The 27404-nt window shown below is 42.6% G+C and overlaps 1 protein-coding gene across 2 annotated transcripts in view; it reads left to right on the forward strand.

The window, feature by feature from the left end:
- Positions 1–27404, forward strand: part of NOX4 (NADPH oxidase 4) — a 132133-nt gene that overhangs the window by 69553 nt on the left and 35176 nt on the right. For both annotated transcript variants that reach the window (XM_069971994.1, XM_069971996.1), the window contains 2 exons: positions 5901–5961; positions 26461–26542. In XM_069971994.1, coding sequence (XP_069828095.1) covers positions 5901–5961; positions 26461–26542 — 143 coding nt within the window. The remainder of the gene's footprint in view (positions 1–5900; positions 5962–26460; positions 26543–27404) is intronic.

Here is a 27404-nt window from a genome sequence, read left to right on the forward strand (position 1 = left end):
TTCGTAATGAATCTGGTTTGTTGCGGTTCGGTTCGCTCATCCCTATCATCCATGATAAGCCACACCCACTTGGCTAACATGGCAGAGATCGGCAAAAGTCCACAAATAGTGTCGAACAGAGAGTTCATACTGTTTGGGTTCGGCAATATTCTTAGAACCCAAATGCTTGGGTATTGACTCCTTGTGGCCATAGGCTGTTTGCATGTTTTTTAGGCCTCCCTAGGGTGGCATCCAACCCCTGCCGCTGTGGAGAGTCAAAATATGAACATTCAGGTTCGCAGGCCACTGCCAAACCTGAACAGTTCGTCCTCTCCGCTTTATACTACTCACAAACCTTTGCACATTTTTACCAATTCGTACCAGACAACGAGCATCACAAATCACCTGCCTCTCCCAACCCCCATACACTATAAACAACTCCTAATACAGTACTGCAAAATTGTTAATATCATCATCAAATACCTCAAGATGTGCCGGGCCGAGAGGAAAGTCACATCTGTGTACCCTGGGGCTATAATTGTGTAAAATGGGAATATCCCTTTAAGGGCATTTGACTTTTTTATGGGTTTTATTTATGTACTTTTATATGGGTTTTATGTTTGTTATTTGTGTACTTTTATATGGGTTTTATGTATGTTATTTATATACTTTTATATGGGTTTTATGTATGTTGATTATGTACTTTTATATGCATTTTATGTATGTTATTTATGTACTTTTTATGCTATAGTGAAACTCTGAAATTATAATGTGTCAAATGTGAAAAAATAAATTCCCCCCTGTCACAAGGACAAAGCCGACCTTCTGTAATTCTTAGTCATTCGGGCCACTATTAATGCAGGGTGCACGAAACCATCGTCTAATTGATAATGAATAGAGAGCGTTATAAAATGTAATTACTGCTATTTCCAGACCCCATTTAGAATCTTAGAAAGAGTCCTCCATCCAGATGTTGTTTATAGGTCATTGTTTACCCGCAGGCTGCACTAGGTAACCGTTCTGACAGTCCATTCTTTATGGTGTTACTCATTACACAGTAAGAGCATTGAGTGATTACATGGATTCCGTAATAGACATCCAGCGGTCTCCAATATATGAATGGAAGGGACCGGTGACATTTATTGACACTAATGGGGCTTGGGACGCAACTGCGATAAAAAAAAAAAATCTAGATTTATTACATTATTTTCAGACAATAAATATTTAGGTATAGAAGGTAAGGTTCATTTATATCAGTCCACTGGTGCTGACATTTTTTAAAGGGTTTATTCCATTAGGACAAATAGTGTCTTTGGCCAGCTTCAGATCCTACTCTATTAGCCAGAAAGGAGAATTGCTGTAAAGATGGTCGTCTAATGAATAATAGTTGTGTAATACTGTCCAACTGTCCAGCAGTGGCCACTGTAGCGGGAGATATGTGTGGTTGCTTGCAGCTGTTCTGCTGTTCTTGATTCATACTGTACTTCTGCAGTCTGTTTAAAGTGTCACTGTCGTTATAACTTTCAAAATCTAAATCAACAGTAGATGTGATATAAAGCAAGTCTGCAATTTACATTCATTATTTTTGTTGTTGTTATCATGCTGTAACACGAAGCTGAACTTACCAGAAATCCAGGTCCAGTCTCCTGAAGGCAACAATATAACAGCTATACTTACCAGAAATCCAGGTCCTGTCTCCTGAAGGCAGATTTTCTGACTTGTGCTGGTTTAAAAAAAGAGACTAAACAGTACAGAGAGTCACGGCTCAATGTGTCCATCAGTCACATGACTGCCTTCTCTGTAAACACTCAGATGGCCTGGGATTCTGTCCCTTTGTGAAAAAAACTGTCAGAAAGCAGGAAATGCTGTGTTCTCTGTGATAACTAAACAAAAAAAAATGTATATTGCAAACTTGCTTTATGTCACATCTACTTTTGGTTTAGATTTTGAAATTTATAACGACAGGTACACTTTAATGTCTACGTTTACACGTGTCTACACTTCCATTATGTAAAAAAAAAAAACTGTGGGATCCCCTACTAGACCCCAGGCCGGATACCCCGGCCGGATAAGTAGCAGGAACTGCTCCTCCGCGAAAGACCACCATGGGTGGGGGAAGACAGCCTTTTAAATGCAGCTGTCAACTTTGACAGCTGCATTTAATTGGCTAATTAGCGGGCACAGCATTCGGACCACACCCGCTGATTAGCCATTTAAATGCAGCTGTCTAAGATGACAGCTGCATTTAAAAGGCAGTTTCTTCCCCATCCATGGTGGTCTTTCGCGGAGGAGCAGTCCCTGCTACTTATCCAGCCGGGGGTCTGTAATGGCACTGATCTCGGCTCTTTTGTTCCTGGCTACAGCAGCCAAGAGCAAAAGAACACCCATCTCATTGATCTATGCAATATATATGTACTGCATAGATCTCAATGAGAGATCAGTGTAGTAATACTAGAAGTCCCCAAGGGGGAATAACCCCAACCCTGGTGGGAATAACCCTAACCCCAGGAGGTATAACCCTAACCCCAGGGGGATAACGCTAACCCCAGGGGAAAAACCCTAACCCCAGGTTGAATAATACGAACCCCAGGGGGAATAACCCTAACCCCAGCGGGACTTTTAGTTAGTGTGTAAAAAAGAATTGTTTTTTATTAATAAAAAAAAAACTCCCCTTATAAAAGTCTGAATCACCCCCCTTTCCCCATTTTATAAAAACAAATAAATAAAGAAAGAAACATGTTTGGTATCGCCACCTGCGTAATTGCCTGAATTATTAAATTATCATATTTTTGATCTCACACGGTAAACGGCATAAGGGCAAAAAAAATTCTAAAATGCAAAATTGCACATTTTTGGTTGCATGAAATCCAGAAAAATTGTAATAAAAATGATCAAAAAGTGTCATATATGCAAACAAGGTACCAATAGAAAGTACACATCATGGCCCAAAAAATGACACCTCACACAGCCCCATAGACCAAAAATAAGCGTTAAAAGCATGGGAATAGAGGGATTTTAAGGAACATTTATTTATTAAAAAAGGTTTACATTTTTTGTGTGAACATAGTCTTGAGGTGGAGTAAGCCTCAACCAGAACATTGGGACAGTCGGGAGTCTGCAATCCATCTTAGACAGATAGCTAAATATAGCAAGTTGGGATTACTTTAGTCTAACATGTATGTTCCAGTTACTTTCATCATTGTCAAGGGGCATACCTATAGGGCAGAGATGGGAAACCTCTGGGCCTCCAGCTGTTGCAAAACTCTTCCCGTCATGCCTGGAGATAAAGCTTTGTCTGTCCAGGCCTGATGGGAATTGTAGTTTTAGTGGTCAGCAGATTGCCACAATTTGGGAGCTAAAATCCCCAGAGATCGGCATGATCACTAATGAGAGTTCAAGTCTCCTGCAGTGGCCACTACAGGTCAAATATTGTATTACACGATGTCCTTTTAAATGGCTTTAAAGGGGTACTCCAGCGAAAATCTTTTTTTTTCCAATCAACTGATTTCAGAAAGTTATACAGGTTTGTAATTTATTTCTATTTAAAAATCTCCAGTCTTCCAGTACTTATCATCTGCTGTATGTCCTACAGCAAATGTTGTTTTATTCCCTGTCTGACACAGCACTCTCTGCTGCCACCACTGTCCATGTCAGGATCTGTCCAGAGCAGCAGCAAATCCCCATAGAAAACCTCTCCTGCTCTGGACAGATGGCAGCAGAGAGCACTGTGTCAGATTAAAAAAAAAAACAACAACAGCATTTCTTGCAGAACATACAGCAGCTGAAAAGTATGGGAAGAGTTGAGATTTTTAAATAGACGTAAATTACAAATCTATATAACCTTCTGAAACAATTTGATTTGAAAGAAAGATAACCCCTTTAAATATTGCTCTATTTCGCAGTCCTTTAATTTATGTAGTCAGGCTAACAATTGCCTCTCCTATGACTATTCACTGGCAAGAATGTGACTCCCGATCCGGTATGCCAAAACTGTAAATTTCCCCGGCAAAGTAGCATTAAAAGTGACTATGCGAAGAATGATAGATTTTCTGTAAAAACCCAAACATCTGCTTTCTGTGCCTGGCCAATTTACATAATCAAACAGGCGCTAATTGCAAGAAGCTGCGGTATAACGGCCGCCTGATATATAGGCTGGATGTGTACGGAGAACGAGGCTCACTCCATGGCCTTCCATTTCGGATTACGCTGTCTCTTCTTCCGTCTTTAATACCGGCTGCATGGATTTTTCATTCACGGCTCCATTTAAAAGGGAATTAACAGGAAATTGCCCGGGCATAAATCATCATTATTACTTTTATGATGTCATCCTGTAATAGAAATGTTATTCTTTCTGCTTTAAGAGCAAATAAAGGCTTCAAATGTGTAATAAGCTGGAAAATGGACGGAGGATATTGATCCGTAACCGCATAAAGAACACGCTTAGGGCACGCAGATCTGTTTGTTACTATGAATTGCTGCCTATAGTGGAAAGCCAATGGTGGCCGATTGTCAGGCCCTCAAAGAGGGATCTGTAGTCAACTGAATATTACTATCATGGAATAGCTGAGGGTGACTATGCAGCTTTTTACAGTTTCTGGAGACACCCCTTATATGTGGATATGTAGTTTACCTTAAAAATTCTGTTAATAGTCAGATGGGTGTGAACTTAAAGTAAATCTGTAGCCACCCTCCTCTACTCCTCAAAAAAAAAACAACAAAAACAAAAAAAAAATGCTGGTACCATTGTGTTGTCGTAGTCAATCCACAGCCGGTCCCAGGGTTCAAATATCTCTTGGTGTCATTCTTTGTAGGCCCTAGGCCTGCAGCGCCTCTCTCTTCTTGCTTCCCTCCCGACCTGTCCCAGAGTCATAGCTAATAAGAAGAGCAAGCAAGAGGAGAGAGGCGCCCCAGGCCTAGGGCACAGATGCTTTAGGCCACGCCTTATTGACACTGTGCCGCCAGACTTAAAGAGGACGACACCAGGAGATATTTGTACCATGGGACTGGACATGGATCGACCAAGGCAATTCAAAAATACCAGCGATTGGTGGTGGTGGCGGTGGTGGTGGTGGTGGTGCTTATAGATTTGCTTTAATTTTCATAAATGGGGTGAATGTCAGATTGATGGGACGTAATTATACAGCCAAGGGGAATGTATTGGGCGTACATGCCCCTGAATGTAAAACATTCACACTCTTGGCTGTATAACCACACTCATCACCTGAGATTCAGTCCTATTATTAAAATTTAGCTCACACCCATCTGACTATTAACTGAATTGTCAAACAGACTATTAATCTTTATATCCAACTGGATAATTTGTTCAATAAAACATGGTTGTCCAAAATATAAGACACAAAGATCGACAGTGATCAGGATTAATCTCAGGTGTAGGAGCCTAGAAGCAAGCGTATTGATTCCATCAAGTGCCAGTATTACATGGTGTTCAATAAATTAAATGGGTTTTTGGTCTAGTGCACCGGTCCTGGAGATCAAGTAAAAATTATATTTTATATTTGCTGTTTTCTCGGAGGCATCACCATATGAACAAAGAATGCTGTGCCTTGGCGGTCAACATAAGGAGGTTCCTCACCCTCTGAATGGTTGTGTGATGCATTGGTGTCACTACCGCATACATTTGGCACAGCACTTCTAAGTACAGAGCTATACAGTCCCAGCACTGATTCAGAGCTCAGCAGGGGTGGGGCTTTGGTGATTCTATTTTCTCTGAAACCCCACCCCCGAGCTGCATTATTTCAGTGATTATAACACAATTGGTCCTATAAGTGAACATGAAATAAGTATTTCAAAACATACCAAAAAAAGCCATTGAAGGAGACCACACAGTTGTGTTTTTGCTGTTATTATTTTGTAGCAGTGTTTTTTGCTTCCTTATTGATTTCTTCCTTTTCATATTTTAGTGCCCGACAGAGACAAAAGCCACCTTTGCAGTTCACATAAAAATAGTTGGAGACTGGACAGGTAGGTTCTATGTAAATGCTTGATGGTTTCTATTATATTATTGTAAAAGACTTGATGCTGGACATGATGCTTTATAGAGGAACACAACGGAGGATATGCCCCGCCTCCATGACACCTGTCCACCAACAATTAAAGTGAATCTGTCCTGCTGGACAACCCCCTAAAACCAAATGCCCAAGATGAAGATCTAGTCCAGGGATGTGCAGAAAAAGAAGAAAGGCGGGGAGAGAGGAGCTGCAGGCCCAGGGCACTGATGCTCTAGACCCCTCCTCATTGACACCGTCCTGCGCCCCCAGAATGAAAGCAGTTTTTATGAATACCGACCCCAGGAGACAGGCAGATCCTAGTACAGGACACTCCTTTATGAAGATGACAAAATGGTACCAGCAATTTGTGGGGGCTGTCCAGCTGTACAGATCTGCTTTAACTATGTTCACACATAATATTTCCGTCAGTTTTTTTTGGGCTTTTAAACCAAAACCAGGAGTGGATTAAAAATACAAAACCTGTGCAAATCTTTCTATTACAATTTTGCCCTGTCATGGGGGAGTGTATCACTTTAAAGTAACTCTGTATCCACAATCTGTCCCCCCCAAACCACTTGTTCGGTCGAATAGCTGTTTTTTATTCAAGATTCGGCAGGTGATGCAGTTATTGTCCTAAAAAACAACTTTTAAACTTGAAGCCCTGTGTCAAATTGGAGTATCTGTGCCCTAGGCCTGAGACGCCTCTGCATCCCTCCTCCTCACCCTCCTTATCATTAGGAATGCCCCAGCCTTAATGATGTGTGGTGTTCAGACAGGTGATTTATAGAAGAAATGCTACTAAGAGGCCTTCCTAATGGTGAAGAGGGCGGAGAGGAGGGACAGAGAGGCGTTGCAAGCCTAGGGCACAGACACTCTAGGCCAAGGACTGCATGTAGAACATGGATATATCCTATGGCAGTATCCAGCTTGTCCAGGACTCCCTAAGGAGGCATCCAACTTCTCCAGAACTATATGCCAAACCTGAACACGTTCATAAAGTTTGTTTAACACTATCCATAAATATGTATTTAAACAAAAATAATGAATAAACCAATTTTTGTGAGTGATGACACTGTACACGGGATTATATTATCTACATTGTGGGAAATATTGCCCTCTGTACTATAATACATGGCCAGAAATGCCATATAATTAGATAACGGACTACCAGTAAGGGGCGACCCAACCTGCTAACCTGTTACAGTTAACCTTTGACTTCTGGGCTCCATTTTATTCGATTTGCTGGCTGGTTGGGAATTCCATTGCTATAATAATTTGCAATAATTGGAAGTTAATTATTGTTCTCCAGTCTTGGGGCTCTAAGGGGATGGTGTCAAGCAGCAGTAGGTATTTAACTGTGGAAGGTTGCGTTGTGTGTCTGAGCGCTAGCAGCCGGCTGCACACGTATTGACATTCTTTTTGATTAAGTGTCAGAGCATTGGATAATTTGCTCGGCGCTGAGTGATCTCCAGGGAAACACCGGCTCTTGCGAGAGTTCACGAATATCGAGCGGCCTTTGACTATTACTGTGTCAGAGAAGTTACTTTTGTGTGTGTAACCATAACTTAATGCAGGAAACATATCCATGTTCATCCAGCCGCTCATCCAGCCTCACAGCTAATGAACTAAGAAATCTGTCTGTGACATAATCTTATTTATTGATTATTAGATGTGTCCTTTTCTTGCTTCCTTAATTTTTGGCACCGCTGACTGTCGGGCGGTCTGCAGGGAGCAATGTTACTTATAAAGCTGCTCCGCATATACAAGAATATAACTAATATAATACAGCCCCCTATATACAGTACAAGAATATAACTACTATAATACTGCCCCCCATATACAAGACTATAACTACTATAATACTTCCCCCTATATACAAGAATATAACAACTATAATGCTGCTCCTATATACAGGAATATAACTACTATAATACTGCTCCTATATACAAGAATATAACTACTATAATGTACAAACAAAAGAGAAAAAAGATACGTGCACTCACCGATGTAGTGTGCCGCTGGGGTACTTTAATGGAGGTTACATCCACATATGCAGGGAGGGGGGAGTGGAGGCAGGTGTCTGTTCAGTGGTAGACAACAATTGTTTCACGTGTTCCCACGCTTCTTCCGGTCTACGGAATGACGCCATGCCACTAAGGAGGTGCTTAAATACATAATAGTGCAAGTGATACAAACAGATTAAAATAATGTTACACAAATGGCGCAAACTCGTTGCGCTCATTTAACCCTAAAGGACCGAGGGCATTTAGCTTAGAGATCCATAGAGTCTCTTTGCGCAGTAGGTTGAGATGGCGGTCTCCGCCTCCTGAGACTTGGTTAACTCTTTCCAACCCGCAAAACTTGAGACATCTCGTATTTCCTTGGTGGGCTTGGCGTATGTGATCAATCAGTCTGGGCACGCCTTTCCCTGATCGAACAGAGTAGCAATGCTCTTTGTATCGGGTAGCTAGGGCTCGTTTAGTTTTGCCTATGTAAAACCGCCCGCAGTCGCAAATGATGGCATAAACCACAAATGTGGTTTTGCAGGTGATCAAGCTGCTGACTCGGCATTCTACACCATTTAAATTAATGAAAGCTACATTGAGCAATTGCGGACAGTACAAACAGTTCCCACATCTCTTGTTTCCATTAGGTATGGAAGCGCTAAGCCAGGATTCCTTCCTTTGCTTCAAAGGAGGTGGCTTGATCGCATCTGCGACAGTCCTGTTCTTGCGGTGGGCTATGATGGGCCTGGCTGTAGTGCTCTCTTGTAAATCTGCATCTTGTGCCAAGATGCCCCAGTGTCTATGGATAATTTGGCGTAGGGTATCGTTCATAGGAGAATTAGTGAAGATGAAAGAGAAGCGATCGGATTTCTTTACCTGTTTATTTCTGTTTCCCCTCAGCAAATCGTACCTCCTGGTGTTGCGGGCTCTCTGAAGGGCTACATCCACTAATTTCTCTGGATAAGCTCTTTCGAGCAATCTACCTTTTAGTTCATGGGCCTGTCGCTCAAAACCATTCTCGTCGCTATTAACCTTTCTGACCCTCAGCATTTGGCTGTAGGGTATAGCGTCTCTGGTATGGGCAGGGTGTGAACTATGGTAGTGCAAGAGGGAGTTACACGAATTTGGTTTCCTATAGATGGAGGTGGAGATCACCTCGTTGTGTATCTCCACCAAGACATCCAGGAATTCCAAGCGTGTCCCTCCAAATACACTCGTAAAGGCCATATTGACGCGATTAGTGTTATTCAGATAGTGTACAAAGTTGGAGAAATCATCCTCCGTGCCCTCCCAGATGATAAAAATATCATCGACGTACCTAAAGTACGTTTTGATGAATTTAATGAAGGGGTTGGCTGCGGAAAAAACCAGGTCACTCTCAAAAAACGCCAAAAATAAATTTGCGTATGTGCAAGATACTGGTGTCCCCATTGCCGTCCCGACGTTCTGGGTGTACCATTGGTCCCCGAATGTGAAGCAGTTATTGGTCAGTATGAATGTGAGGGCGTCAGTAATGAAGGCGATATATTCGGGGGGCTGCCCGGCCTGCCGGAGGAAACAACCGACAGCCTCCACACCCGCATCATGTGGGATGCGGGTGTAGAGGCTCTCGACGTCCACCGACACGAGGGAGCAACCAGGGGTGAGGCAGATATCCTGGAGTGCAAGCAAAAAGTCACCTGTATCTTTAAGATACGATGGGACTGCAGTGAGCAATGGTCTAAGAGCCCAATCCAGAAATTGGGATAGGCTTTCAGTGACGGATGCAACAGCTGAGACTATGGGCCTACCGGGAGGGGGATGTCTATTCTTGTGCACCTTGGGTAGGCAGTACCACTTGGGGGCCCTAGGGTGGTCGGGGAGCAACTTCTCTGCGGTTTTGCTATCAATAGCTCCTGTCGACACATGCACCCGAAGCAAAGATCTTAATTTATCCTTGATTTTATTAGTTGGGTCACCCTTGAGTGTACTGTAGACTGTCCCATCTGATAGTTGTCTTCTCGCCTCCTCTTGGTACATAGCGGTGCTCATAATGACAGTGGCTCCACCTTTGTCCGCTCTACATACTGTCAAATCCGGTCTTTTTTTCAGCCAAGTTACGGCTCTTTGTTCCCTGTTGGTGAGATTAATTCTGGCCTCTGGGTATACCAGTGCTCTCACGTCCTTAAGAACGGCTTGCGTGAATTTATCAATAGCTCCACCCGGTGCTACAGGTGGGCAAAAGGTGGATTTCTTCCCTTTGGTGAACGGTGTGTCCATCATGCAGGTGGTATCCGGGCGGTCATCCATGTTGGCCAACATGTTGATGCCCTGCACATCCTGAGTATCCATATGTCCTGCAACATTAAATCCGAGGGGGCCAATAGTACATCTCCGAGGGCCAGATTGTAGTTCAGATTCTTGTACTTTGTTGGCAAAAAACTTTTTTAAATTAATACGTCTGAGACCTTTATTGAAGTCTACTTCAAATTGTGAAAATGAGAAATTTTCCATAAGTCCAAAGTTGAGGCCCTTAGACAACAACTCTGTGCATTCCTGAGGGATGTCTAAGCCAGAAATATTGAGGACTTTAGGGGGGGTGACTAATTTTGCCAGGTCACCTGCTTCCCTCTGCCTTTTCCTCTCCAGGCGCCTCTTCCTCTTCTGGCCCCCTCGCCGGATCCTCCTCCTAAAGGGGGGCGACCAGGGTATGGGGCAGATCGTTCCGGACCTGTGGTTTCATCCGAGACACTGGTATCGGAGTCTGTAGTCCAGAACTCCGAAAAACCGCGTTTGCGGGATTTAATTTTTTTAGATTTTTTGCCGCTCCAATCGAACAGCTTGCCGTTATCGTAGTCCATTTTGTCCCGCATGAACTTGTCGCGCTTCTGTTGTTTACTGTCAGCCTGTAGAGTGACAAGTTTTTTATCCAATTTCTTTTGGAATGAGGCCATTTGTTCTTCTGTCATCCGAGTGCGGAATTCCAATTTAGCTCGGCATAGATCTGCGGTGACCACGTTATATTCTTTTTTATTTTCCTCCAGGACCAGGAGTAGTAGATTATTGGCGTGCTGCAAGTGTGCTTTCTGCCAGGCTAGCACGAACTCCTCGCTCTCTTGGAATTGGGCCGGGGCTTTGTACATACGTAGCCCCCTCGGTACTCTCTGGCTTGCTACATACGATTCAAGGGAGTTCACGGTCCAGAAGAGCTTCATTTCACGTTCAGCCAATGTTGTGATTCTATGCTCCAATATCCTGGGGCTGAAGATCTGAATGTCCTCCTTGGTGTTGCAGGAGGTGAAGAACGTACCTGCGTCCGCCCTCCCTGCTAGGAGTACCTCCTCGTTACCTTTGGATTCTGTTTCCATGTTGGAATCCATGTGTGTGCCGGCAAGGCAAGTGTGCTAAGATCCAGAAGCAAAAGCACAGTCAATCACGGAAAGGGAGAGAGTGGATCGCACCGCCCTCGCAATCTCCGGCAACCGGATTCGCAGGTGAGAGTCCAGCAAGGTATCCCCGATATGGCCACTGTGTATAGGGTGCTCCGTATAAGTGGTGGGGTAATGTACAAACAAAAGAGAAAAAAGATACGTGCACTCACCGATGTAGTGTAGGGTTAAATGAGCGCAACGAGTTTGCGCCATTTGTGTAACATTATTTTAATCTGTTTGTATCACTTGCACTATTATGTATTTAAGCACCTCCTTAGTGGCATGGCGTCATTCCGTAGACCGGAAGAAGCGTGGGAACACGTGAAACAATTGTTGTCTACCACTGAACAGACACCTGCCTCCACTCCCCCCTCCCTGCATATGTGGATGTAACCTCCATTAAAGTACCCCAGCGGCACACTACATCGGTGAGTGCACGTATCTTTTTTCTATTTTGTTTGTACATTACCCCACCACTTATACGGAGCACCCTATACACAGTGGCCATATCGGGGATACCTTGCTGGACTCTCACCTGCGAATCCGGTTGCCGGAGATTGCGAGGGCGGTGCGATCCACTCTCTCCCTTTCCGTGAATAACTACTATAATACTGCCCCTATATACAAGAATACAACTACTATAATGCGGTTCAGGGAAGAAACAGAGTGCTGCACCTCACACCTATGGCTGATACTAGTGCCCCTAGGCTAAATAAAAAACACATCAGAATTTAGTGTATGAATTGATCAAGCCATACTGCCCCATGTACCTCGTGCCGGTATCTGATACACATGGGTCCCTACACTAAGTCCACACCGTGCCAGTCAGTGGCCACCAACCCCGCAGGCGTGCACAGCCAGGGAACGGGGGCCATGGGACGGCCCTGCGACCCCCATGCCACAGGACCAGACCCAAAAACACCACACCAGAACCCGGCCAGCACCGCCGGCGGAGAAGGTCGCCCCCAAGCAGCACAAGTCTGGATAAGGAATTACACTCACCATAGCTGCAGCAAACAGAATGGGAAAAAACAGGAGGGATTAAAACCATGTGCACTCAGGTGTCTCCTGCTAATTGCGGTCATGTGGGTCTCACCAGGAGGAGTGCAAAACACGGAGAAAAGAGAGAAACAAAATGCGGTTCAGGGAAGAAACAGAGTGCTGCACCTCACACCTATGGCTGATACTAGTGCCGCTTGGCTAAATAAAAAACACATCAGAATTTTGTGTATGAATTGATCAAGCCATACTGCCCCATGTACCTCGTGCCGGTATCTGATACACATGGGTCCCTACACTAAGTCCACACCGTGCCAGTCAGTGGCCACCAACCCCGCAGGCGTGCACAGCCAGGGAACGGGGGCCATGGGACGGCCCTGCGACCCCCATGCCACAGGACCAGACCTAAAAACACCACACCAGAACCCGTCCAGCCTTCCCCGCCGGTGGTGCTGGCTGGGTTTTGGTGGGGCTTTTTGGGTCTGGTCCTGTGACATTGGGGTTGCAGGGCCGTTCCATGGCCTCCCTCCCCTGCATGTGCACGCTTTGCGGGGTTGGCTGTCGCTGACCGACACGGTGTGGAGTTAGCGTAGGGACCCGTGTGGACCAGAGGACCTGCGCGGTGGTACACTGGGCAATATGGCTTGATCAATTCATATACAGACACTCTGGTGTTGATTTTAAATATAGGCCTAGCGGCATTAGTATCAGCCATAGATGGGATGTGCAGCCGTTCCATTCTCTCCAGTTCGTGTATAACTACTATAATACTGCTCCTATATACAGGAATATAACTACTATAATACTGCCCTCTATATACAAGAATATAACTACAATAATACTGCCTCCTATATACAAGAATATAACTACTATAATACTGCTCCTATATACAAGAATATAACTACTATAATACTGCTCCTATATACAGGAATATAACTACTATAAAACTGCCCTCTATGTATATGTATAACTACTATGTAGAATTTCCTTCTGAGCAAGAATTACATATTAAATAAAAACCTACCATACCGCCTATAAGATGAGCTGGGGCCATACATTGCCCCTCTGTAGCTTTATAAATGAATGATGGTTAGGATAAATAATACATCAGTGTGTGTGTGTGTGTGTGTGGGGGGGGGGGGGGTAGGTTGGGGGGGGGGGGTGACAATTAAAGTCTCTGAAGTTTAGGGTTCCTGGGTTTATAGGTCACCTCCTTCCTCCTCCGGCTCTGGATCCATCTGCCGGCACCTCACCTAATTACCGCCTCCTCCTCCTCCTCTTCAGCGCATTATCCCAGCCGTCCTTCTGGGGCAGATTTTTTTGTCTTTTTATCCTGGAGAGAATAATTAGGGAATGTATCATTTCAATTAAAATAGTTTCATGGTTATTTAATGATTCCGGGGAGATAATGATTTCCCACGTAATATATGCAGGAGATAATGTTACGTTTAATTAAGTTATCTGGAACTGTTAACTAAACTTAGCGGATAGCAGAGTGTCGGGGGGAGGCCGCCGAGCTTATGGAGTACACAAATCCTATAGGATGGCCTCTCACACTATATTCATCTGCGCATTATTTCAGTAGTTAGTTATAGAGGCCAGAACGTCGCACTGGGGACCAAAAAAAATCAGCAATCCGTACGCTACAGGTTGGCAAACACAGTCCAACCCCCCTCCCCCCCCTTTTTTTTTTAAAGACTGCTTAAGGGGTTGTTCACCAAAACTTTTTTTTTTCTTTTAAATCAACTGGTTCCATAAAGTACCAGAGATCTATAATTTACTACTATTAAAAAATCTCCAGTCTTTCAGTACTTATCAGCTGATGTATGCCCTGCAGGAAGTGGTATTCTTTCCAGCCTGGAGAGCAGTAGAGGTTTTCTATGGGGATTTGCTGCTGCTCTGGACAGTTCCTGACATGGACAGAGGTGGCAGCAGAGAGCACTGTGTCAGACTGGAAATTTGCAAATCTCTGTCACTTTATGGGACCAGTTGATTTAAAAGAAAATTTCTTTGGGGGGAACTACCCTTTGAAAGGGTAAAATATTCTTTCAAATCAACTGGTGTCAACAAATTATATAGATTTGTAATTCACTTCTATTTAAAAATCTCAAGTGTTCCAGTACTTATCAGCCGCTGTATGTACTGCAGGAAGTGGTGTATTCTTTCCAGTCTGACACAGTTCTCTCTGCTGCCACCTCTGTCCATGTCAGGAAATGTCCAAAACAGAAGTGGATTTCTATGGGGATTTGCTACCGCTATGGACAGTTCCTAACATGGACAGAAGTGGCAGCAAAGAGCACTGTGTCAGACTAGGCAGCATATACCACTTCCTGTAGGACATACAGCAGCTGATAAGTATAGGAAGACTTGAGATTTTTAAATAGAAGTAAATTACAAATCTTTGGCAGTTTCTGAAATCATTTGATTAGAAAGAAAAATATTTCCTCTGGAGTACTCCTTTAAACTGTTTTGTAGCTCTCAGCATCATCATGAATGATGATGCTGGGAGTCCTGTGAATCCAGTCCATAGCACATCTTTCATGCACAGACCGTATTCACGGAACTTGGAAATTCCTGTGTGAGTTGCTAGAGGAGTCATGCGTCGGAACTTTGAACTCCATTTTGTAGCACATTGCCTCTAAGCTATGTTCACATTTGGTAAGAGACCGGTCGTTCTGTGACCTGGCCGGTTCATGGAACGGCCGGCCTCAGAAAGGATCGGATGATCTTTAGCGCCGCTGAGTTCTGATGCGGGCCCATCCATGTGCGCCCGCATCAGAACTGCACTGCACACAATAGAGCGTGTGACCAGAGCCGCACGCTCCATTGTGTGAACTGACAGGGTTTTCTGTTTCTCGTCAGTTTCTCGCGGCGCCACTAGGGATCCAGGCCGGAGTGTATACTTTGTGTATACACTCTGGCCAGCATTCCCTCAGCCTGCAGCACTACGTAATTACCGCAGAAATCACGGCCATTGCAACAACGGCCGTGGTTTCTGCGGAACTTACATAGTGTGAACAGTCCTAAATATAGACCAGTGGAATGTGTAAGTAAGGCCTTAGCTAGGAACCATGCACAAAAAAAAAAAAAAAAACACATTACAATAAGCAGCAGAAAAAAACATCAGCAATGAGTGTAACCGAAAGAATACAGATAGTAAAAAATAAAAACGTAAAAATAAACCACGTTCTTCACGTTCTTTTTTAATTTTAAACCTTGTGTATTCCGCTCAGAGTCATAATCTCATCTCTATAAAACAGTGTCATCCTCTCAGATACAGCGGCCGTCATGAATATTTAAGGTGCTGGTGGATTAAAACAAATGTTTTACCGCAGTCTTCTGCCCTCTGGTCGCTCTTCCTGTTTACCAGAGCAAAAATATTCTAATTGATGCCAGATAGTGTGTATCACCCCTCCGGCCATACTTCTCGCTTCTGGTACACTGTAAGGAGGACCGTAACAAGGAGAAAAGTCCAGTGATGTGTTCCTCTGAATGTCTGAGAGAAAAAGAGAGATAGATAGATAGATAGATAGATAGATAGATAGATAGATAGATAGATAGATATGTGGTGTCCCACCACTGGTTCTATCTAGAGCAAGTCTCTCAGGTTCACTAGTGGGAGATGTAGTACTGTGTTTTCCCCATTAGGTGTCACCACTGTTTGCTTTCACCTTTTGCACAGCTGATGTGACCAAGGGTTAATTGTTTTATGAAATGTTCTGTATTGCTGACCAGTCAGAGGTGCTTATTATCTCATTTCCTATCTCTTCTCTCTCACACACACTCAGCCCCACCACTCACAGGAGGGTTTAGTCCAGCTCCTGTAGGAGGAGTTAGTTCCTAGTAGGAGGAGTTAGGAGTTAGTCATTGGAAGTCTAAGCGGACTAATGTGTAAGACTACCTCCTTATAAAGTTTTTCACACTAGACACTAAAGCGACTATGCAGTGCTAAACTCAAGTTAGAGGAGAGAAGCAACCTAGGAAAACCCTTGCCCACGCCAGGAACCTCTCTAAAAAGTGCAGGGCAGTATCCTGAAGCAAGAAGAACTGACCCTTGTAGGACAAAGCTACTGTGCAAAGTCTACATATCCTACTGCGCAGTGCAGGATGACTGGGAAGCCTTGGAGGTCTGCTCAAGCCAGATAACTGATGACTGGGGCTCGTATTACCCACCTAGGACGGGTAACTCGCAACTAGGGGGCATAAGGTGGTTCAGAGCCACTACTGGCATTCGTGAGTACCAGTATCTTCATATATCTTCGAATATGTCACAGAGCATGCTTACTAAACTCTCACACTCTACAATAGAAATTACTGGATCATTGTCTGACTTTGTTTTTAAATATTCAGCTGCTATAAAGCAAATGTCTGCTTCTATTCTATAACACACTGTGCCTGATTATAACAGAATAGTTCACAAAACATGCTCACTATACTCTCCCATAGAAATAAGACCCTTTATATATCATAGAGCATGCTCACTACACTTTCCCATAGAAATACAGTAGATCAGTTATATATCACAGAGCATACTTGCTACACTCTCCCATAGAAATCCAATCATTTATATATCACAAAACATGCTACATGCTACATTCTCCCATAGAAATCAGATTAATAATAATAATAATAATAATAATAACAACAACAACAATTATTATTTATATAGTGCTAACAGATTTTGAAGCATTGTTTATATATCACAGAGTATGCTCACTACACTGTCCTATAGAAATCAGATAATTTCTATATCAAGGAGCATGCTCACTACACTCTCCCATAGAAATCATTTATATATCACAGAGCATGATTTCTACATTCCCTCATAGAAATCAGATCATTTATAATATTTATTTCTATAGTACCAACATATTCTGCAGCACTTTTTATATATCACAGAGCATGCTCCCTACACTCCCTCATAGAAATCAGATAATTTATAATAATATTTATTTCTATAGCGCCAACATATTTATATATCATAGAACATGCTCACTACATTCTCCCATAGAAATCAGATCATTTTACGACATGTTTTATAAAGCTATGAAGCAAATATCTGCTACTGTCTCTGCTGCTATGCTATAAAACATTTTGCACAGATTATAAAGGAGAATGTATCACAGAGCATGCTCACTACACTCTCCCACAGAAGTCAACAGGTTGTTTTCTGGCTTTTTTTTTAAATAAATAAACAAATCTCTGCTAATGCCATCCTATAAAACATTGTACACAGGCTAAAACTGGGTCCTGTGTTCTCCTAGCTCCTGGGTGCCGCTATGCGTCTTTAGCAATCACAAACCCTTCCTGTTTCCATAGGAATAAGCAGTTCCAGTCATTGCAAAGTATTCTGTGGTCAATAACTTTTTACAGGGACAATATAAATGCTGATGGGTGATGTCTATAGCGATTTCGTGCTGTCATGCTCTGATTACATGGCAGATCCCTCTTGATCTGTAGGAGTTAGGCTTCATTGGCCACCACATTGATTTCCTAGTGTCAATTATAAAGCTATAGCTGAAGCTAATCATCCCTCCCCCCCATCCACGTTAACTCAAATAAACCCATTGTAACAGATATTCCCGGGGGGTCCATTCTGCCGTTGTAACCTACATACACACAGAACGGACTGGTGCGAGAAAAAAAGAATGTGCTGTTTTTTTTTCCAGGTGCAGCGCTACATTTGTCTGCAGGATATGTCTAGTATTGCAGCTCAGTGCCATAAGCAATCTATGGTCAGCAATTTTAATATTTAAAGGGGTATTCCCACAAAATCTTTGCTTTTTTTTTTTTTTTTTTTTTTAGAATGGACATAAAAAAACGTAAAAAAAAAAAAACCATGCATACTTACCTGCCCTGATCCTTCAATGCTGCAATTCTCATGTTCTCGGATTCTCTTTGCTGCTGTTCTTTTTCTTTGATGCTTTATCCGTTGCAGAAACCACCTGCCCAATCACTGGCTGAGGTGGTCATGCTCTGTCTAGTGATTCACCAAATGGCATCTCCTTCAGGGACAACATTTCAGAAAAAGCAGCTGGGAATTGAAGAGCATCAGGGCAAGTGAGTACTGTATGCTCAGTTATGAGTAGCCCACGCTAAAAAAAAAAATTCTATTGCCAGGATACTCTTTTTAGACCCGCTATCTGTAATAATAAAATTCTTAAAATCTTGTATTTTACGTCGACCACTGAGCTCTCGAAAAAAAAGAAAAAAAAAAAAGGTCTGACACCTTCAGTTATATCACAAAGCATGCTCACTGCAGTCTCCTATGCAAGTCAACATTTTTCACATTTCCCACTGAGCCCACCCAATAGGATGATGTTTCCCGTTACTTTTCATCTTGTACTGGGGAGCAAGGTCAACAATCATCTCATTATCATCACAGACCGCATTACATGGAAGATATGACTACAATACTATGGGATCACACTATACATTTCATGAAACAAATCAGCTTCTCCCCCCATTACCTGCAGATTAATTGCTACATATGACAGAGCATGCTCGCTACAGTCTCCCATGCAAGTCAATGCTAGTCAAACTTTCTCCTCTGTCTCAAATCACAGAACACGCCCATTACAGTTTACTGTACAAATTTAGATTTCTCAACTTTTTTGTCCTTTTCCCTGTACAATGACAATTGCATATCACAGAGCATGCTCACTAAAGTCTCCCATACAAATCAATATATTTTCTGAAGAGAAAAAAAAAAGCCTTATTTTTTTGGAAATTTAATTAATTTTAAAGATAGTGATGAGGTTAAAAAGATGGCTAATTTCCTTCAGAAGCAGTGCTGCTCTGGTCTGCTGTTTTTATCTGGTCAATTAGCTTGAAAGGTTTTGAGCTGCAGTACCACACACTGCCTAAGGAGAAGGGGGTGCTATTTCTATATATATTAAAAAAAAAAAAATTAGAAATTCTTCTTTTCTAAGTTCTTCTTCTTCACCACTTCTTATCTCAGTCTACTGCTTTACACTTGACATCATCTCCTTTATTTTTCCTTGGCTTGTCATGTGCAGCCGTGTCAAGACCCGCCGCCGCTCCTCGAAGGCCTCCATCACACATACATATAATGAGACTGCTAGCATATGTCTGCCATTTACTTCCAGCCTTTCCGCTGAATGACCCCCCGCGGCAGCACATACAATTAAAAATAAAAGCAGACGAGGGATTTCTATCGTTTTTCGCCTGTTTTTTTTTTTATCCTGTGATGTTGGAGATTGCAGTCATTGAAGTGAACCAATGTGTCACTTTCCCTCGGAGTCTCCTGGGACAGTGGGGTCTGTCAGCTGCAGTGAATTGTGCCAGAAGATACCACAGGAGGCCGTGATCTGAAGCTATCATTTCTGCTTTCCAAATCTTTTCAGTTTAATCTCAGACACGTTTGTCAAAGATGAATTGCAGACTTTCATGCCAGCTGAAAGCAGAAGGAAATTAAATGGCCAAGTACAAGTGATAAGGAGACTTTTTTGGCTACTGAAGTTTGTTTTAAAGATTCTTGCTTCTTAAAGGGGATCTCTTCTTTGGATAACCACAATTAAAAAGGCAAAAAGTAATGATTGGGCCCCCCAGTGCCGTGGCCTGAGCCGCTGGATGCTGGTGTTGCACCAGCTGGTGGGCTCTGGTGTTTTGGGGGCGACTTGTCATGGTGGCCAGGAGTGGTAATACCCACCCCTGAACACACTGGCACCAGACCCTGGTAGAACTGGTGTGAGGTACAGGTGTAGGTTCAGGTGCGGCATAAGTGAGTACCGACTTAAAGGGGTTGCCCACTTTATAGTAAAACTGTTTATTATACAGTATTAGGCTATGTTCACACTGCGTATATGTCCGGCCGCATATTTTCGCGGTAAACTCCGGCCGGGAATTTACGCTACTTGCGGCCGGCTACTTACGTACGGATCGCGAACTTACGCCCGTAGTCTACTTACGCTTCCCGAGCGCCCTACGTAGCGATCTGACAGTGGTCATTTACTTGGAAATCTTCGCCTAGCCCCGGACACCCCACAGAACCTTTTGGATCGGCACAAAAAGCTGCAAAAATGAAGAAATCACCACTACGTACGGGACTGAATGTAACGCTACGGGCGTAAGTTACGGCATTTTCGTCCGCAAACAATGGTCTGGTTAATTTTTTACGCCGCCGCGTACGATCCGGGCGTAAGTTCGTACGTAGTGTGAACTGTGCAGCCGTACTTCGTATACTTTCCATTATACGCAAACTACGTAAGTCTCCGGCCGCTTCTTCACGGAAAGCGCTACAGCCGGAAACTTACGAAGTGTGAACATAGCCTTAGGCTATGTTCACACTACATAAAACAACGGCCGTTGTTTTCACCGGTCACCGGTTTTCACGGCTGTTGTATTTGTGGTCAAAACAATGGCCGTAGAATTACGAGCATGCGGGCTGGTCGTGAAACAACGGCCGTTGTTTAATATTGCCTCCTAGCATGTTTTTAATCGGGCTGAAACATGTCATTTAATTGAAATGCTGCGACTAGCCCAATAAACCACTCAGCAAATTTTTTACATTAAAATCAAGTTTAATTTGGCCGAAATAAATTTTACGTGTGCGGCCGCATTGAAATCCACGGCCCTAGTTGTAACATTACCGGCCGCAAATAAATGTCATGTTCATTTTTCGCGGGTCCGTACGAACTACGGCCGTAGTCTTATACGCTGTGTGCATTGTACGACCGTAGTTCGTACGAATTGCTATATCGTATCATCCTCAAAACAACGCCCGTAGTTTTGCGGTGAAAACTACGGCCGTTGTTTCACGTAGTGTGAACATAGCCTTAGTAAGTGTACTATGCAGATTTGCCCCCTTCTTCCTGGTGCACACCTCCTGTACGCCCTGCTCGCCCAATGGGCGGGCTGGCGGAGTTTGCGTGGGTGTGATAAGATGGGTAGGAGGCGTGGCCTCCTCCCCCGCTTAATTTATCATGATTTACCCATACTGCAGGCGTAAATCATGATCAAAATCTGGAAGCAGGTGTAGATTTCGTATGCCGGGCACAGATTCGGGCACCCGGCCGGCCATTGAAGTAAATGAAGCCTAATTGCAAACCACACCTGATCTGGAGACAAGAGTGGGGCAAAAGTGGCCATGTTTTTGTAGGATAACCCCTTTAAATAAGTTTTTCATTTATTGCAGCACCACCAGTGGGGGAAAATAGTATAACACAATACCTATTCACTTCAATGGGTTGTCTTAGTAATGCAGGACAGGATGGGTCCAGCAAAGAGAAAGACACTCTTTCTAATTGGACCCTTTAACAGCTGGAGAGCCAAGGTTCCCTACCCCTCTTGTAGGGTAAATGAAAGAGTTTCTCAATTGAACAACCCCCTTAACAGTCTATAAGTAGGTGTTAACAAACTTGCCGAAGTGTTCAGGTTCGTCAACATTCTCCAAACCCAAACGTATACCATTTGACTCCTGGCGGCTGGAGAAGTTGGTTGAAGCCCTAGGAAATCCTAGAAAATATAGATACAGCCTATGGCATCCAACTTCTCCAGCCACTGGGAGTCAAATGCTGAGTGTCCGGGGAACGTTGCCGAGTCGGAACAGTTCGGTAAGTCTGCTCAACACTACCTATAAGGAATTATCTTGTAAGGATAAGCTAGGACTACAGTTCTTTGGTATACAGAGTTAAAGGGACAGCCGCCAGATGACCAGGAGTCTGGCTGCAGAAACCCTGGAAAAAGTTGTTCTTGACCAATCTTGAGTAATTATACTGTGTAAATCCCCTGTAGCGGGTAGCTATTCTGTAGCAAATATACTTCATTTTTCTCATACAGAACACCAAATCCTCTTTTTGGCTATGTTCACACTTCGTGTCGGACCGACCGTTCTGTGACCTGGCCGGGTCACGGAACGGCCGGTATCTGCCTACATCATTCCGGCCGGTACTTAAAGTGACTGTACCACCAGGCCCAGGCAGAAGCACTGGAGGCGGGCCAACCCACCCTTAGTGGGAAGAAACCCCAGCCCCTTCATGACGTTACTCCATTAGAATCAATGGAACCCTATCATAGCTGTGTATACGCTCCGGCCGGGATCCCATAAAACAACAGGCAGTGTTCACAGGCGTACAAAGTACGGCCCTTGTTGCCCATGGCAACAACGGCCGTACATTTACGTAGTGTGAACATAGCCTTTACCGTCAAACAGTTGCAGAGTTAAACAATAAACTTCTAGCTACCTGCAGCCACCACTAGGGGGAACTCGCTGTCTGTGACTTATAGATTGAACTCTTTAGGTCCCCTAGTGCTAGCTATAGAAAATTTTTATGTCTCTTTCTGGCTGTGTGAAAGGATGCAGGGAATGCAGGGCAACTTCGATAAACTTTTTTTTTTTTTCCTTAAATGAATTGGTACTCTAAAATTGGATATATTTTTAATTTACTTCTATTTAAAAATCTCCAGTCTTCCAGTACTTATCAGCCACTGTATGTCCTGCCACAGTGCTTTCAGCTGCCACATCTGTCTGTCTGAAGCAGTAAAGATTTTCTAAGGGGATTTGCTCCTGCTCTGGACAGTTCCTGTCATAGACAGAGGTGGCAGCAGAGAGCACATTGAAACAATAATTTTCCCTAACTATAAATGTATACACTATTGGCCCTAGAATGACATAGCGGTAAAAGGTTTATATCATACTAAGCTATAAATTACCCAAATCTCTTAGAGCTGTTGGTATATGATACTGGTATATGATAAAACATAGAGAGGATGATATCCCTTTAAGAAATGAGCGGCCCCTTGTTTATCGACTTCACCTCTGCTTTATTCTAAGACTCGGTGAAAATTCTGTTATCTACACAATGCTCAAAGGAAAATCTACCGCTCTGTACTGCTGCAACCAGTCCAACATCCCGAATCAATAGCCTTATTGTGCTTATCTGCTCCCTCTCCCTAGATCACAGAATCCGCTCTTCATAGTTATGGCGTCCTCACATTCCCTGGCCGTTGTGATGAATTTTTTTTCTGGCTCCGTCGGCCGTTCCTTTCTTTATATTAAATTGGAAAATGTCAAAGCATTTGCTCAGTTTTTAAGTCGTGATCCGTCTTATGGCTGTAGTTAAAAATAAAAAATAAATTCTCGGCTCGGGGGAATAATTTTCTAGCTGAAGTCGTCTTGGAATCGAAAGGAAAACTTTTAGAAAGTTTGTGACCTCCAATTGTGCAGGAATTAGGGAATTTAATATCTACTCAGCCTGTGGGCAACAATGGGATAGTAGTGTAGTGGGTTATTTGTTATGTCTGTATCATGTTTGGTATTGATTATACTAAAGTCACAATTATAGGAACCGGGGAATTTCAACTTTTTCATTTTTTCCTATAAAAGCTTTTTTTTTTTTTTTTTTTGGAACAATATTTTTCATTTTACCTTAAATTATACTGTGAAAAAAAAGAAAAAAAAAAAAGGTAAAATGCTAACTTGGAAGGGGTTAATGTCCGTTCCATCCATTTCATTGAACTCTTATCTGTCTTATCTCCTCAGGTTGGTAAGATTACAATGATACCCATTGGGGGGGGGATTTATGAAGACCGGCGTACTTATAGTTTTTTGTGGCAGGATTCACTAAGAGGCGTATGCTCCCTTGGCGTTTTTTTTTTCCTTTTAAACTTTTCTATAAATAAAAAAAAGAAAAAAAAGAAAAATACTAAATTGCCATATTCTGGCCCCTATAACTTTTTTTTGTTTTTTGTTTTCTATCTACAGAACTTTATGGGGACTAAGTTTTTTCTCCATAATTTGCTTTTAGTTTTTATCATGTGAATGTAGCCTAACACTGATCGAACTTCAAAAGTCCATATCCTATGAGGGAGTTAAGGGGGTTCTACCTCTAAGGCGACTCTATATTATTGTTAGTTGATGCCAATCTGGAACCATTATAATCTACTAGTGACTCTACTTAGTCAATTAAACGAGAACTATTAGCAGGTTAGATGATTCTCTCTATAGTGCATGGGGTGCTGAGGATGAAGGTATGTCTCTTATCTTCATCCTCTGAGCCGTTCCTGTGCAGTTTTAATGAAGTTAGGTGTCCAGTAAGGCTGTTTGGAGCCATGGCCTGCCCCTAGAGTGCCGATCCATCCCTAGCCGGCCCACTCCTTCCAATGATTATGGAACGGCCTTACCTGACAGAGGACTACATTAAAACTGCATTGGAATGGTGCCGAGGATGAAGTTAAGAGACATACCATCATCCTCATCGCCCCTTGCACTAAAGAGAGCTATCAGCAGGTTAGATAAGTCTGACCTGCTGATAGTTCCCCTTTAACAAACATATACTGTTACTTAGTGCAGCCTCCTTTGCTTTTGAGTCTTGCCAAAAAACACTATACACGTGGAAATGGAGTGAACATAGTCGGTGCCTGAGCTAACATAGTCATTAATGAACTGTGATGGGGCCACTAACCTCAAAGGACCCCGCACAGCCAGTATACCGCCATATCATATTCTACTGTTCAGCTATAAACATAGTCTTATCCCGGCCCGGCCTGACTGCCAAGAGTTCATTCCAACCAGTGAATATTCTCTTATATAGTAAAAAATTGTCTCAAATTGGAGAAAATTCCTCAGAAATTCTCATTTCTTGTTAGTAAAACTTTTTATCTTGTATTAACCTAGCAGAGCAAGGACTATAGTAACCCAATTTCACACCTTCCCCATATATACCTGTATGTATAGGACAGCAGATCTTCACTGTCACAGCTGCACAGGTCTGATGAAAATATTTATCTCCTCCAGCTAATGAGGTTATGAGCCGCTGACACATCCGGCTTCTCCAAGGTGGATACTATGAATAATTCCCAGGAAAGTCGATTTCTCTCAAGAATGGGAGTTAATCATTCAGAGCTAATGGAGTTTGCATATCTTATTTGTGAAATAAAAATATAGGTCATGTTAGGTACCTGCACCCAGTCCTAGTGTATCACATGGACTCCTTTATTCGCATACTTTAGGTTTTTTGTAATTTATTTAAATGCCATCAATAATATACTTTGTATTAATTTTGTACACGTGTACTGCATTTATTTCACTGATCTAAACAATCATATTAGTGTCCAAAAGGTGCAGAGGCAGTATTATAGCAGTTATATACTTCTATATAGGGGGCAGTATTATAGTAGTTATATTCTTGTATATAGGAGCAGTATTATAGCAGTTATATACTTCTATATAGGGGTCAGTATTATAGTAGTTATATTCTTGTATATAGGAGGCAGTATTATAGTAGTTATATTCTTGTATATAGGAGCAGTATTATAGTAGTTATATTCTTGTATATAGGGGCAGTACTATAGTAGTTATATTCCTGTATATAGGAGCAGTATTATAGTAGTTATATTCTTGTATATAGGGGCAGTACTATAGTAGTTATATTCCTGTATATAGGAGCAGTATTATAGTAGTTATATTCTTGTACATAGGGAGCAGTATTATAGTAGTTATATCATTGTATATAGAAGCAGTTTTATAGTAGTTATATAATTGTATATAGGAGCAGTATTATAGTAGTTATATTATTGTATAAAGGAGCAGTATTATATTAGTTATATTCTTGTACATAGGAGCAGTATTATAGAAGTTACTGTATATTCCTATACATAGGAGGCAGTATTATAGCAGTAATGTAGCAATGTAGAAAAAGACAATGTGCACTCACCAGTCTTTTGCGTTGCAGGTCCGGTTTATTGCACACAAATCTTCACATGTGCAGGAATGGGGGAGTATAGAGCTCCCTGCACATGTAAAGTTTTACATGTAGTAAACCGGACCTGCAACGCAAAAGACTAGTGAGTGCACATTGTCTTTTTTTACATTGCTACATTGCTATAACTGTTTACATGGAGCATCACCAAACAGTATTATTTTTGTTATAGCTATAACTATAGATGTAGTTTGTTATATATTACCCATTGTCAGAATTATGATGGCTTGGCTCAGTTTTAAAGATTAATAAAGTTGTATAAATACCTAAATTTAAAGTTGTTTTAGTCTATAGATGAATTTCATTTTAATTTGTTCACTTTTCTCTTGTTTGACAGAGAGATTGCACAGTCTACTGACAGCACAGTGTGACCAAGGGACAGAAATAATTCCAATTTTCCAGCACAGGAAAAACCTAAAGTAAGTAGAATCGGCAGAAAATTATTGTCAACCTTTACACAAAGGTTTGTTTGTGGGAGTTCCAGTGACAGCAAGTAAAGTAATTGCAGAGAATTACTGTGTATCTCCAAAAATAGGAACTAACCTGAAAAATAAGACCTAAGTTCAGTTTACAGGCCTTTTGGAGAAGGCTTGAAATTTAAGCCCCGACCAAAAACAAGCCCTAGTTACACTCACCCAACCAGATCCCTGACACTGGGTGCAGAGCATCAGCCAATCAAGGCCAGAATTGTTATGCTCCGCCCCCACCTGCGCAACAGAAGCTGCAGGGGAGGCAGGAGGGGTAAGTATGATGCACAGTAGTGGTGGTCGTCCATCTCCCCCCCCCCCCCCCCCCCACAAAACCAGGGACTGACAGAAAAAAACAGTATTTTGCACTCACTCCTGATTTTGGTAAAAATATTGACCAAATATAAGTCCACAATAAAGGTAAATTCATACTCACCAACTGAGGATGTGTCCATACTGCAGAAGAGGCTCCCTTTGAGGCCACCTTTTCACACTGGAAAGCTGAGCTGGCACCAAAATACACCAACTGAGTCTGACTCGTCTGATTAGTATAGATGGGATGGACCGCACTCCAAAGGTGGGGTGGTGCAAGTGGTGGAAAGGTCCAGCAGCAGGCAGATACAAGAATCTTGCACACACCATATAAATTTGCTTATTTATTCAAGTGCACTTGAATAAATAAGCAAATTCATCTGGTGAGTGCCGGGCTCTTCTATCTACCTGACTCACCACATTGACTGTAAAGGGGTTTTCTGGAGAGCTTTCTACCCTAGAGGCTGCTAGGATGATCCAATGTTTGTTAATGTGACCAGGC

This window comes from Dendropsophus ebraccatus, chromosome 5 (assembly GCF_027789765.1).
Source record: "Dendropsophus ebraccatus isolate aDenEbr1 chromosome 5, aDenEbr1.pat, whole genome shotgun sequence".
Lineage (NCBI taxonomy): Eukaryota > Metazoa > Chordata > Amphibia > Anura > Hylidae > Dendropsophus > Dendropsophus ebraccatus.